This window comes from Carcharhinus amblyrhynchos, chromosome 25 (genome assembly GCF_965287045.1).
Source record: "Carcharhinus amblyrhynchos chromosome 25, sCarAmb.v2.hapA, whole genome shotgun sequence".
Lineage (NCBI taxonomy): Eukaryota > Metazoa > Chordata > Chondrichthyes > Carcharhiniformes > Carcharhinidae > Carcharhinus > Carcharhinus amblyrhynchos.
In genome coordinates this window covers 1215569-1228266 of record NC_137348.1, presented here as the reverse complement: position 1 = coordinate 1228266, position 12698 = coordinate 1215569, and the positions used below count along the sequence as shown (strand labels likewise).

Here is a 12698-nt window from a genome sequence, read left to right as displayed (position 1 = left end):
CCACCACTTTACCCTCCACCCCTCGCCTTCCACCCCCTCACCCTCCACCCCTCTCCCTTCACCCCCTCACCCCCAACTCCCTCACCCTCCACCCCCACACCCCTCACCCCCCCACCACTGCACCCCTCTCCCTCCACCCCCTCACCGCTTTACCCTCCACCCCTCACCCCCCACCCCTCACCCTCCACCACCCCAACCCTCACCCCCCCACCCCTCACCACTTTACCCTCCACCCCTCACCTTCCACCTCCTCACCCTCCACCCCTCTCCCTTCACCCCCAATACCTCATCCTCCACTCCTCGCTCTCCACCCCCTCACCCTCCACCCCTCTCCTTCTACCTCTCTCCCTCCACACCTTCACCCTTCACCCTCCACCCTCCACCCCTCACCTTCCACGTAACAACCCACAAAGAGAGAATCTCTGGACACTCTCCATTAACTGGACACAACATCAAATCCCAGTGCCAGAGGGAGAGACAGAGAGAATCCAAACAGCTGGAGGTCACTGCAACATCTCTGCAGCTGCTTAGAAACCACTCTACCCATTCCTCATGGGTGAGCAGCAACTCCAATCACACTGACACACCCCTCCCCACCTCCCCCAGCCCCTCCCCACCTCCCCTCCCCACCTCCCCTCCCCAACCCCCACCCCCACCTCCACCCCCACCACCTACCCCCCTCCCCCCTCCCCAACACCAAGTCCCTCCAGCCCCCCCACCCCCCACCCCCTCCACCTCCACCTCCACCCCCACCCCCTCCACCTCCACCCCCACCCCAGTCCCCTCCACCTCCACCCCCAGTCCCCTCCACCTCCACCTCCACCCCCACTCCCTCCACCCCCACTCCCCACCTCCCCCTCCACCCCCACTCTCCACCTCCCCCACCCCCCTCCACCCCCAATCTCCACCCCCAGTCCCCACCCCCTCCACCCCCTCACCCTCCACCCCCAGTCCCCACCCCCTCCACCCCCCAACACCCTGTCCCCACCCCCTCCACCCCCCTCCCCACCCCCCACCCCCCCACCCCCTCCGCACCCCCCACCCCCTCCCCACCCCCCCACCCCCGGTCTCCACCCCCAACCCCCCTCCCCACCCCCAAACCCCCACCCCCTCCCAACCCCCCTCCCCACCCACGCCCCCTCCACCCCTCCACGCCCCCTCCCACCACCCTCCTGCCTCCCCCTTCACCACACCCCCACCCCCCTCCCACCCCCCTCCCCACCCCCAACCCCCTCTCCACCCACGCCCCCTCCACCCCTCCACGCCCCCTCCCACCCCCCTCCCCCTCCCCCTCCCTCGTCCCTCCTCCCTCCCCCTTCACCACCCCCCCACTCCCCTCCACCCCTCCATGCCCCCTCCCCAACCCCCTCACGCCCCCCCTCCCCACCCCCCCAGTGTGTTTGAGTGGGAGTGTGTGTGGGAGTGAGTGTGGGAGTGTGTGTATGTGAGTGTGCATGTGTGAGTGTGTGTGTGTGCGTGCGTGTGAGTGTATGCGTGACTGTGTGTGTGTGTGTGTATGTGTGTGTGTGTGAGTGTATGTGTGACTGTGAGTGTGTGTGGGAGTGTGTGTGGGAGAGTGTCTGTGTATGAGTGTGTGTGTATGTGTGTGAGAATGTGTGTGTGAGAGTGTAGGGGTGACTGTGTGTGTGTGTGTGGGGGGGAGTGTGTGTGAGAGTGTCTGTGTATGTGTGTGTGTGTATGTGTGTGAGTATGTGTGTGTGTGAGTGTAGGGTTGACTGTGTGTGTGAGTGTAGGGGTGACTGTGTGTGTGTGTGTGTGTGTGTGTGTGTGTGTGTGTGGGGGGGGGGGGTAGTGTGTGGGAGTGTGTGTGTGAGTGTCTGTGTATGAGTGTGTGTGTGAGTGTGAGTGTGAGTGTGTATGGAAATGCATGTGAGTGTGTGTGTGTGTGAGACTGTGTGAGTATGTGTGTGTGTGAGAGAGAGTCTGTGTGTGAGTATGCGTGTGTGAGTGTATGTGTGACTGTGAATGTGTGTGTGTGTGTGTGTGAGTGTATGTGTGACTGTGAATGTGTGTGTGTGTGTGTGAGTGTATGTGTGACTGTGAGTGTGTGTGGGAACGTGTGTGTGTGTATGTGTGAGAGTGTGTGTGATTGTGTGAGAGTGTGTGTGTGTGATTGTGTGAGAGTGTGTGTGTGTGATTGTGTGTGTGAGAGAGATTGTGAGAGAATGATTGTGTGAGAATGTGTGTGTGTGTATATGTGTGATTGTGTGTGTGTGTGTGAGATTGATTGTGTGAGTGTGTGTGTGTATATGTGTGAGAGTGTGTGTGTGTATGATTGTGTGAGAGAGTGTGTGTGAGAGTGTGTGATTGTGTGAGAGAGTGTGTGTGTGTATATGTGTGAGAGTGTGAAAGTGTGTGTGTGTGTGTGTGATTGTATGTGTGTGTGAGAGTGTGTGTGATTGTGTGTGAGAGTGTGTGTATGTATATGTGTCAGAGTGTGTGTGTGTGTGTGTGTGATTGTGCGAGAGTGTGTGCGCGAGAGTGTGTGCGATTGTGATTGTGTGAGAGTGTGTGTGTGATTGTGTGAGAGTGTGTGTGTGATTGTGTGAGAGTGTGTGTGTGTGATTGTGTGAGAGAGTGTGTGTGTGTGATTGTGTGAGAGAGTGTGTGTGTGTGTGATTGTGTGTGAGAGTGTGTGTGAGAGTGTGTATGAGAGTGTGTGTGTATGTGTGAGAGTGTGTGTGTGTGTGTGACTGTGTGAGAGTGTGTGTGCGAGAGCGTGTGTGAGTGTGTGTGCGTGTGTGTGTGTGCGTGTGTGTGATTGTGTATGTGTGTGTTTGTGAGAGAGAGTGTGTGATTTTGTGAGCGAGTGTGTGTGTGTATGTGTGAGTGTGTGAAAGTGTGTGTGTGTGAGATTGTGTGTGTGTGTGATTGTGAGAGAGTGATTGTGTGAGCGTGTGTGTGTGAGAGAGAGTGTGTGGTTGTGTGAGAGTGTGTGTGAGAGTGTGTGTGTATATGTGTGAGTGTGTGTGTGTGATTGTGTGAGAGTGTGTGTGCGAGTGTGTGTGTGCGAGAGTGTGTGTATGAGTGTGTGTGTTTGTGTGAGTGTGTGTGCGTGTGTGTGATTGTGTATGTGTGCGTTTGTGAGAGTGTGTGATTGTGTGAAAGAGTGTGTGTGTGTATGTGTGAATGTGTGAAATTGTGTGTGTGTGTGATTGTGAGAGAGTGATTGTGTGAGCGTGTGTGTGTGTGTGTGTGAGTGTGTGGTTGTGTGAGAGTGTGTGTGTGTGAGAGTGTGTGGTTGTGTGAGAGTGTGTGTGTGTGAGAGTGTGTGGTTGTGTGAGAGTGTGTGTGTGTGATTGTATGAGTGTGTGTGCGCGTGTGTGTGAGAGTGTGCATGATTGTGTGAGAGTGTGTGTATATGTGTGAGAGTGTGTGTGTGTGTGATTGTGTGAGAGTGATTGTGTGAGAGTGTGTGTGTGAGGGTGTGATTGTGTGTGTGTGTGCGTGAGAGAGTGTGTGAATGTGTGTGTGTGTGATTGTGTGTGTGTGTGTGTGTCTGTGTCTGTGTGTGTGTCTGTGTGTGTGTGATTGTGTGAGTGATTGTGTGCGTGTGTGTGTGCGTGTGTGTGAGATTGTGTGTGTGCATGAGAGAGTGTGTGATTGTGTGAGAGAGTGTGTGTGTGTATGTGTGAGTGTGTGTGTGTGATTGTGTGAGTGATTGTGTGAGAGTGTGTGTGTGATAGTGTGTGATTGTGTGTGTGTGTGTGCTTGAGAGAGTGTGTGATTGTGTGAGAGTGTGTGTGTGTGATTGTGTGCGTGTGTGTGTGCGTGTGTGTGAGATTGTGTGTGTGTGATTGTGAGAGAGTGATTGTGTGAGTGTGTGTGTGTGTGAGAGTGTGTGGTTGTGTGAGTGTGTGTGTGTGTGATTGTGTGTGTGTGTGTGTGATTGTGTGTGTGTGTGTGTGTGTGAGAGTGTGTGGTTGTGTGAGTGTGTGTGTGTGTGAGAGTGTGTGGTTGTGTGAGTGTGTGTGTGTGTGAGAGTGTGTGGTTGTGTGAGTGTGTGTGTGTGTGATTGTGTGTGTGTGTGTGAGTGATTGTGTGAGAGTATGTGTGTGAGTGTGTGATTGTGTGTGTGTGTGTGCGTGAGAGAGTGTGTGATTGTGTGAGAGTGTGTGATTGTGTGAGAGTGTGTGTGTGTGTGTCTGAGACAGAGTGTGTGAAAGGTTGAGGCTTTTCAAAAGCTGGGGCTTTTCTCTTTGGAGCGAGGAGGATGAGAGGCGACTTAATAGAGGTTTATAAGATGATAGATAGAGTGGACGTGCAGAGACTATTTCCTCGGGTGGATGTAGCTCTGTTACTAGGGGGCATAACTATAAGGTTCATGGTGGGAGATATAGGAGGGATGTCCGAGGTAGATTCTTCACTCAGAGAGTGGTTGGGGTGTGGAATGCACTGCCTGCTGTGATATTGGAGTCGGACACTTTAGGAACTTTCAAGCGGTTATTGGATAGGCACATGGAGCACTCCAGAATGATAGGGAGTGGGATAGCTTGATCTTGGGTTTGGACAAAGCTCGGCACAACATTGAGGGCCGAAGGGCCTGTACTGTGCTGCACTGTTCTATGTTCTACTCCTCATTCCCAACTGACTTCCCTCATCCTTGTTAAAGGGGAATCACCCAAAACAAATCACGATGTTAAACCAATCTCTCTCTCCCAGAGAGATGGAGCGAGTGATTGTCCCAGAGTTTTGTCATTGAGATCTAACTCCAAACAAAGTCATGAGGATTGTGTGATGAGAAATGTTCAGAGTTAGTGACCATTGATTGGGGCCCAGGGAGACGGACGGGGATGGTAGACAGTTGGTGAAGGTCTGAGGAGGTGGATGTTGGAGATATTACCTGATCCCTTGCCCGAAGCGTAGAATCAACAAGTGCCAGTAATGTTTGGCAAATCCCATCAACAATGTCATGAGGCTCCAGAGGAAGAGGCTTGCCGACAGGAAATTCTTCCGATTGACAGAATCCGCCATAAATCCAATGGGAATTCCTGAGGCAGAAACATGGTAGGATCGCATTAATACAGAATGGCAGGACCCACGGGCAAAGGTGGAAATCCTGGAAAACCTCTGGCATCAAAACCCCTACAGACACAGATTAAAGTGAGCAGTGACCACACCCAATCCCTGTGCTGCTCAACCAACCCAGGGTCCAGAGGAAAGTGTTCAAAATCAGCAAGAGTTCCTGTTCAGTGACAACAAACAAACGTGGAGGAGGCTGGGATTGCCTGAAATCTCCTCCAGATCTACAAAAAAATCCAATTCTACAGGATATCAGGACATCTGGATAAAGCGGTTAAGCATATGGTATACATGCTTTTATTAGCCAAGGCACAGAGTTTAAGAGCAGGGAGGTGATACTGGAACTGTATAAAACGAAGGTTAGGCCACAGTTAGAGTATTGTGTGCAGTTCTGGAATCTACGTTCTGGGAGGGATGTGATAGGAGTGGAAAGGACGCAGAGGAGATTTACCAGGATGTTACCTGGGCTGGAGAGTTTTAGTTCTGAAGAGAGATTGGATAGACTGGGGTTGTCTTCCTCAGAGCAGAGGATACTGAGGGAGACATAATTGAGATGTATAAAATTATGAGGGGCACAGATAGACAGGAAGGAACTTTTCCCCTTGGTGGAGGGATCAATGAACAAGGGGCAAAGATTTAAGGTGAGGGACAGGAGGTTGAGAGGGAATGTGGGAAAAACCTTGTCACTCAGAGGGTGCTGGGAGTCTGGAACTCGCTGCCTGAAAGGGTGATGAAGGCAAAGACCCTCATAACATTGAAGAAGTATTTAGATACTCACTGGTGACGGTGAGGCACAGACGGATATGGGCCCAGCACTGGGAAATGGGGTTAGAATGGTTGGGTGGCTTATCTTTGACCAGCACAGACATGATGGGTCGAGGGGTCTTTTCTGTGCCGTGGACCCTCTATATCTCTGTGAATGATGTTTTATTGCGACACTGACCTGTGAAGGTGTAAACGAGAATGAAGACAGGACCAGCAATAACCTGATATTCCCATCCAGATCCATCATAGTTCCACTGACATGACTGCGTCTTGTTCTCATTCAGGAGAGATAGGCAGCTGGGAATGAACAGGAGCTTCAATTATATAAAAGAATAAAATTCTCTGAATTCACTGTCTCTCTGACAATTCTGTTCCATTGACTTTCTCCCCAGGGCTAAACAATATCCAATCATCTCATTCAGCGTAGAGGGAAGTAGAGAAAAAACAGGGAACTATAGCCCAGTGAGCCTAACATCGGTACCAGGGAAGTTGCTGGAGTCCATTATCAAGGATTTTATAACTGGGCATTTGGAAGGCAGTGGGATAATCAGACACAGTCAACCCGGATTTACAAAAGGGAAATCATGCTTGACAAATCTATTGGAATTTTTTGAGGATGTAACTAGTAGAGTTGACCGAGGAGAACCAGTGGATGTGGTTTATTTAGATTTTCAGAAGGCTTTCGACAAGGTCTCACATAACAGACTACTGTGTAAAGTTAAAGCGCATGGGATTGAGGGTAATGTCTTGAGATGGATAGAAAACTGGTTAGCAAATAGGAAGCATAGAGTTGGCATAAATGAGTCATTTTTTGATTGGCAGTCAGATACTCGCAGGGATCTGTGCTGGGACCCCAACTGTTCACATTATATATTAATGATTTGGAAAAGGGAACTGAATGTATTATCTCCAAATTTGCAGATGATACAAAGTTGGGTGGGAGGGCGAGCTGTGAGGAGGATGCAGAGATGCTTCAGCGTGATTTGGACAGGCTGTGTGTGTGGGCATGTCCACAGCAGATGCAGTATAATGTGGATAAATGTGAGATTATCCACTTTGGTGGCAATAATAGGAAGACAGGTTATTATCTGAATGGGTGTAAATTGAGAGAAGTAGATACTCAGTGAGACCTTGGAGTCCTCGTGCATCAGTCACTAGAAGTAAGCGCACAGGTACAGCAGGCAGTAAAGAAGGTAAATGGTATGTTGGCCTTCATAGCGAGAGGATTTGAGTTTAGGGATAGGAATGTTATACTGCAAATATATAGGCTGTTGGTGAGACCACACTTGGAGTATCGCGTACAGTTTTGGGTCTCCTTATCTGAGGAAGGATGTCCTTGCTATAGAGGGAGCACAGATAAGGTTTACCAGGCTGATTCCTGGGATGGCAGGTCTGTCATATGAGCAAAGACTAAATCAGTTAGGCTTATATTCACTGGAGTTTAGAAGAAACTTATAAAATTCTAACAGGATTAGACAGGGTAAATTCAGAAAGCATGTTCCTGATGGTGTCCAGGACTAGGGATCGTAGTTTGAGGATAAGAGTATATCTTTTAGAACTGAGGTGAGGAGAATGTCTTCACCCAGGGGTTGGTGAATGTGTGGAATTCACTCCCACAGAAAGTAGTTGAGGCCAAAATGTTGTCGGATTTCAAGAAGAAATTAGATATCACTCTTGGGGCTAAAGGGATCAAAGGATATGGAGGGAAAGGGGAAATCAGAATATTGAATTTGATGATCAGCCATGATCACAATGAATGGTGGAGCAGGCTGGAAGGGCCAAATGGCCTCTTCCTGCTCTACTTTCTATGTAACACAGCCATTAATCAGTCAAACACCATTCGCAGTCACAATCTTTCACTATACTGAATCCCACCTCTCACTGCTCTGTCTAACTAATTTCGTTCATTTCTCAAAGTGAACCTTCACCTCAATGTCTAAAAAACAAAGAAGCTAATAGTAAAAGGTTTAATTAATTTATTAAGAGAGAGGCTGAGGGACATGTGAAGCATTAAAGATACACACAAGTCACTAGTTGATTGAAACTGCAGTGTTGAGGGGGTGCCGCACTGTCAGAGGGTCAGTGCTGAGGGGGTGCCGCACTGTCAGAGGGTCAGTGCTGAGGGGGTGCCGCACTGTCAGAGGGTCAGTGCTGAGGGGGTGCCGCACTGTCAGAGGGTCAGCGCTGAGGGGGTGCCGCACTATCAGAGGGTCAGCGCTGAGGGGGTGCCGCACTGTCAGAGGGTCAGCGCTGAGGGGGTGCCGCACTGTCAGAGGGTCAGCGCTGAGGGGGTGCCGCACTGTCAGAGGGTCAGCGCTGAGGGGGTGCCGCACTGTCAGAGGGTCAGCGCTGAGGGGGTGCCGCACTGTCAGAGGGTCAGTGCTGAGGGAGTGCTGCACTGTCAGAGGGTCAGTGCTGAGGGGGTGCCGCACTGTCAGAGGGTCAGTACTGAGGGAGTGCCGCACTGTCAGAGGGTCAGTACTGAGGGAGTGCCGCACTGTCAGAGGGTCAGTGCTGAGGGAGTGCTGCACTGTCAGGGGGTCAGTGCTGAGGGAATGCCGCACTGTCAGGGGGTCAGTGCTGAGGGGGTGCCGCACTGTCAGAGGATTTGAAATTAAATCAATCACCTACAAATCACTTTGCACCTTTTCCTGGCACTAAGCTGATTCCTCTGGAAAAACGGGGCTGAGAACATTGGGTCTCACCTCAAATAGATGCAATCTTACTGGCTCACCGCACTGATCGTGGCCAATGAACCAAAGTCTGTGTCAAACAGGAACTGCTACATCAATGGCTTCAGAACCAAAACCATTTGGATATTTTCACTTTCTACTTAAGTTGAAAAATCCCCATGAAAAAAATGTTTCCACGAGCCCTCATGTTCATAATCCCGCTCTCCCCATCCTCACCTCGCTCTCCCCATCTTCACCTCGCTCTCCCCATCCTCATTCCCGCTCTCTCCATCCTCACCTCGCTCTCCCCATCCTCACCTCGCTCTCCCCATCCTCATTCCCGCTCTCTCCATCCTCACCTCGCTCTCCCCATCCTCATTCCCGCTCTCTCCATCCTCACCTCGCTCTCCCCATCCTCATTCCCGCTCTCCCTATCCTCATTCCCGCTCTCTCCATTCTCAGGCCACATCTCCTGCCTTTTCTCACCCAGATTTCTCCAAACTCCACCTCTCCTTCCAACATTCCCATGGTTTCCAGCTCTGATTACAGATGTCCCAGATGTTTGACTTGGTGACATCCAGCTATCCACCTCTCTCCCCATAGCCAGGTTTCATGTCCCATTGCTGGGTCTTTGACTCTGTACTCACCTGTCCTGAGAGCTGGCATTGCGACACTGTGTCCTCTGCCCCACACTGTCTCTGGGAAGGCAGCTCTTATCTCCAAACTTAATGTCCTGTGCTAGGGGCTGAATTACAATGGCCAGGATATAGCGGTCCAGTTGATTGAGGAGGTAAGTGAGCAGGAGGCAACTCAGCACGTGAAGCGGGTAGACACCAGCTTGGCAGATACCCAGACACCCCATCACGCTCAAAACCCAATTCAGCTCACGGCATCTCTCAATCCCCTCGGCAGAAACCTTTCCCCAAAATGACAGCAGCTCCAGATGGTGTCAAATAATTAGTGAAACACTGAGTTTCACTTCCTCAATCAAACTCTAACCAAAAACTGAAAGTCCACAAATATAGAACAGCAAGAGAGAGAGACAACAAACCAGCCAACTGCCAGAGACCCCAATCCCCAGACACAATAACTGCCAGAGACCCAACCCCCAGACACAGGCAGCGGACGAGAACCATAAGAGCTCAGAGCAGGAGGAGGCCATTCAGCCCCTCGAGCCTGCTCCACCATTCAATACAATCATGGCTAAACTTGTCTCTGCCTCAACTCCATTTTTCTGCCCGTTCTCCATAACCCTTCAGCCGTTTACTGATTAAAAATCTGTCTCCTTAAATTTACTCAATGTCCCGGCACCCACTGCACTCTGTGCTGGTGAATTCCAGACTCACCATCCTCTGAGAGAAGTAATTCCTCCTCATCTCTGTTTTAACTCTGTCACCCCTTATCCTAAAACTGGGACCTCTTGTTCTAGATTGTCCCACAAGAGGAAACATCCTCTCCGCGTCTCCCTTTGTCAATCCCCCTTATCATCCCGTACACCTCAATTAGATTGCCTCTCATTCTTCTAAACTCCAGCGAGTATCGGCCTGAACTGCCCAATCACACTATATAATGATAAACGCCTCATCTCTGGAATCAGTCCAGTGAATCTCCTCTGAACCACTTCCAATGTAACTACATCCCTCCTGAAGAAAAGGGACCAATACTAGAACAAAGATAAAGAAAATTACAGCACAGGAACAGGCCCTTCGGCCCCTCCAAGCCTGCACCAACCATGCTGCCCGACTGAACTAAAACCCCTACCCTTCCGGGGACCATATCCCTGTATTCCCATCCTATTCGTGTATTTGTCAAGACGCCCCTTAAAAGTCACTACCATATCCTCTTCCACTACATCCCCTGACAACCGTTCCAGGCACCCTCCACCCTCTGTGTAAAAAATCTGCCTCATAAATGTCTTTTAAACCTTGCCCCTTGCACCTTAAATCTGTGCCCCCCTAGTGATTGATTCTTCCTCTATACACTGGACACAGTATTCTAAGTGTGATCTCGTTAATGCTTTCTACGTTGCGGCAACACTTTACTGCTTTTATATTCTAATCCTTTAGCAATAAATGCCAAGATTCCATTTGCCTTCCTTATTACTTGCTGTTCCTGCTTATTAATTTTCTGCGCTTCATGCACAAGGACACCCAGATCCCTCTGCACCAAAGCACTCCAAGGTTTCTTTCTATTTAGATAATCATTTTCCTTTGTGTTTTTCCTACTGCAATCACCCATGATCATTGCCGTCCCTTTCTCACAAGCCTCAGTATTTTTTGGTTTATACTGTGTGCCACTGCAAACTACTGCTTGGGAACCGATAAATCACTCCCACCAATGATTTTTTTCCCTTGTTATTTCTTATTACTACCCAGACTGATTCCATGCCTTGGCCTACAGTGCCTATATCATTTCCCACTGCAGCACCGATCTCTTCCTTAACCACCAAATCTACACCACCTCCTTTTTCTTCAGCCCATCCTTCAGGAATACCGAGTACCTTCGGATATTCAATTCCCAAACCTGGTTTCCCTGCGTTTCAGTAATCACCACCAAATCTGACCCATTTATCTCACTTTGCATTGTTAACTTATTAATTTCATTCCAAATGCTTCGTGCACTCAAACACAAAGCCTTTAAGTTTGTTTATTATCCAATTTCCTCCCTCTTGTACATGGTGTTAAGGGAAAGATCCTGGCATGGATAGAGGATTGGCTGACTGGCAGAAGGCAGAGAGTGGGGATAAAGGGGTCTTTTTCAGCATTGCAGCTGGTGATTAGTGGTGTGCCTCAGGGGTCAGTGCTGGGACCACAACTTTTCACAATATACATTAATGATTTGGAGGAAGGAACTGAAGGCACCGTTGTTAAGTTTGCAGATGATACAAAGATATGTAGAGGGACAGGCAGTAATTGAGGAAGCAGGGGGGCTGCAGAAGGACTTGGACAGATTAGGAGAGTGGGCAAAGAAGCAGCAGATGGAAAACAATATGGAAAAGTGTGAAGTTATGCACTTTAGAAGGAGGAATGGAGGCATAAACTATTTACTAAATGGGGAAATGCTTAGAAAATCAGAAGCACAAAGGGACTTGGGAGGCGTTGATCAAGATTCTCTTAAGGCTAATGTGCAGGTTCAGTCGGCAGTTAGGAAGGCAAATGCAATGTTAGCATTCATGTCGAGAGGGCTAAAATACAAGAGCAGGGATGTACTTCTGAGGCTGTATAAGGCTCTGGTCAGACCCCATTTGGAGCATTGTGAGCAGTTTTGGGCCCTGTATCTCAGGAAGGATGTGCTGACCTTGGAAAAGGTTCAGAGGAGGTTCACAAGAATGATCCCTGGAATGAAGAGTGGTTGAGAACTCTGGGTCCTTACTCATTGGGAGTTGAGGAGGGATCTTATTGAAACTTACAGGATACTGTGAGGCCTGGATAGAGTGGACGTGGAGAGGATGTTTCCATTAGTAGGAAAAGCTCGAACCAGAGGGCACAACCTCAGGCTAAAGGGACGGTCCTTTAAAACAGAGATGAGGAGGAATTTCTTCAGCCAGAGAGTGGGGAATCTGTGGAACTGTTTGCCACAGAAGGCTGTGGAGGCCAGGTCATTGGGTGTCTTTGAGACAGAGATAGATAGGTTCTTGATTAATAAGGGGGTCAGGGGTTATGGAGAAAAAGCATGAGAATGGGGATGAGAAAAGTATCAGCCATGATTGAATGGTGGAGCAGACATGATGGGCTGATTGGCCTAATTCTGCTCCTATGTCTTATGGTTTAAGTCCTGGGTGCAATATGACTTTCATATGACTTGTTGCTATTTTTGCTTTCTGTTGACACTCAGACTCATCACTAACCTGCACTCCAACTTTTAACTTTGACTTTTTAATTTTCCAAACAAATGAACTCTGACCCCAACTATTTAGTTTAAATTCCTTTCTATTAGTCAGATGAACACTGATCTCAGAAATATCCCACGGAGACAGAGACCTGGGAGGGACCCTACCCGCCTCCCCGCCCCGGACACAGACACCTGGGAGAGACTCTACCCCCCAGACAGGCATCTGGGACAGACCCTCCCCCCGACACAGACATCTTTGAGAGACCCTACTGCCAGGCACCTGATAGAAAACCTACCCACTGCCCCCCAGCAGGCACAGGCACCTGGGAGAGACCCTACTCTGAGGATGAGAAAGGGGACCTAGTGGTAGGGGATGGGGATATGGCT

The 12698-nt window shown here is 49.7% G+C and overlaps 1 protein-coding gene across 1 annotated transcript in view; it reads right to left on the bottom strand.

Annotated features, from left to right (window-relative positions):
* LOC145358301 (MFS-type efflux pump MSMEG_3705-like) overlaps positions 1 to 9382 on the bottom strand; it is a 33625-nt gene extending 24243 nt beyond the window's left edge. The window contains exons 1-3 of the mRNA XM_080212211.1: positions 9128 to 9382; positions 5987 to 6105; positions 4865 to 5012 (exon numbers count right to left, since the gene is read on the bottom strand). Of these exons, the coding sequence (XP_080068337.1) occupies positions 4865 to 5012; positions 5987 to 6105; positions 9128 to 9342 (482 nt within the window). The 5' untranslated portion in view covers positions 9343 to 9382. The remainder of the gene's footprint in view (positions 1 to 4864; positions 5013 to 5986; positions 6106 to 9127) is intronic.
* Positions 9383 to 12698: the final 3316 nt, after the last annotated feature.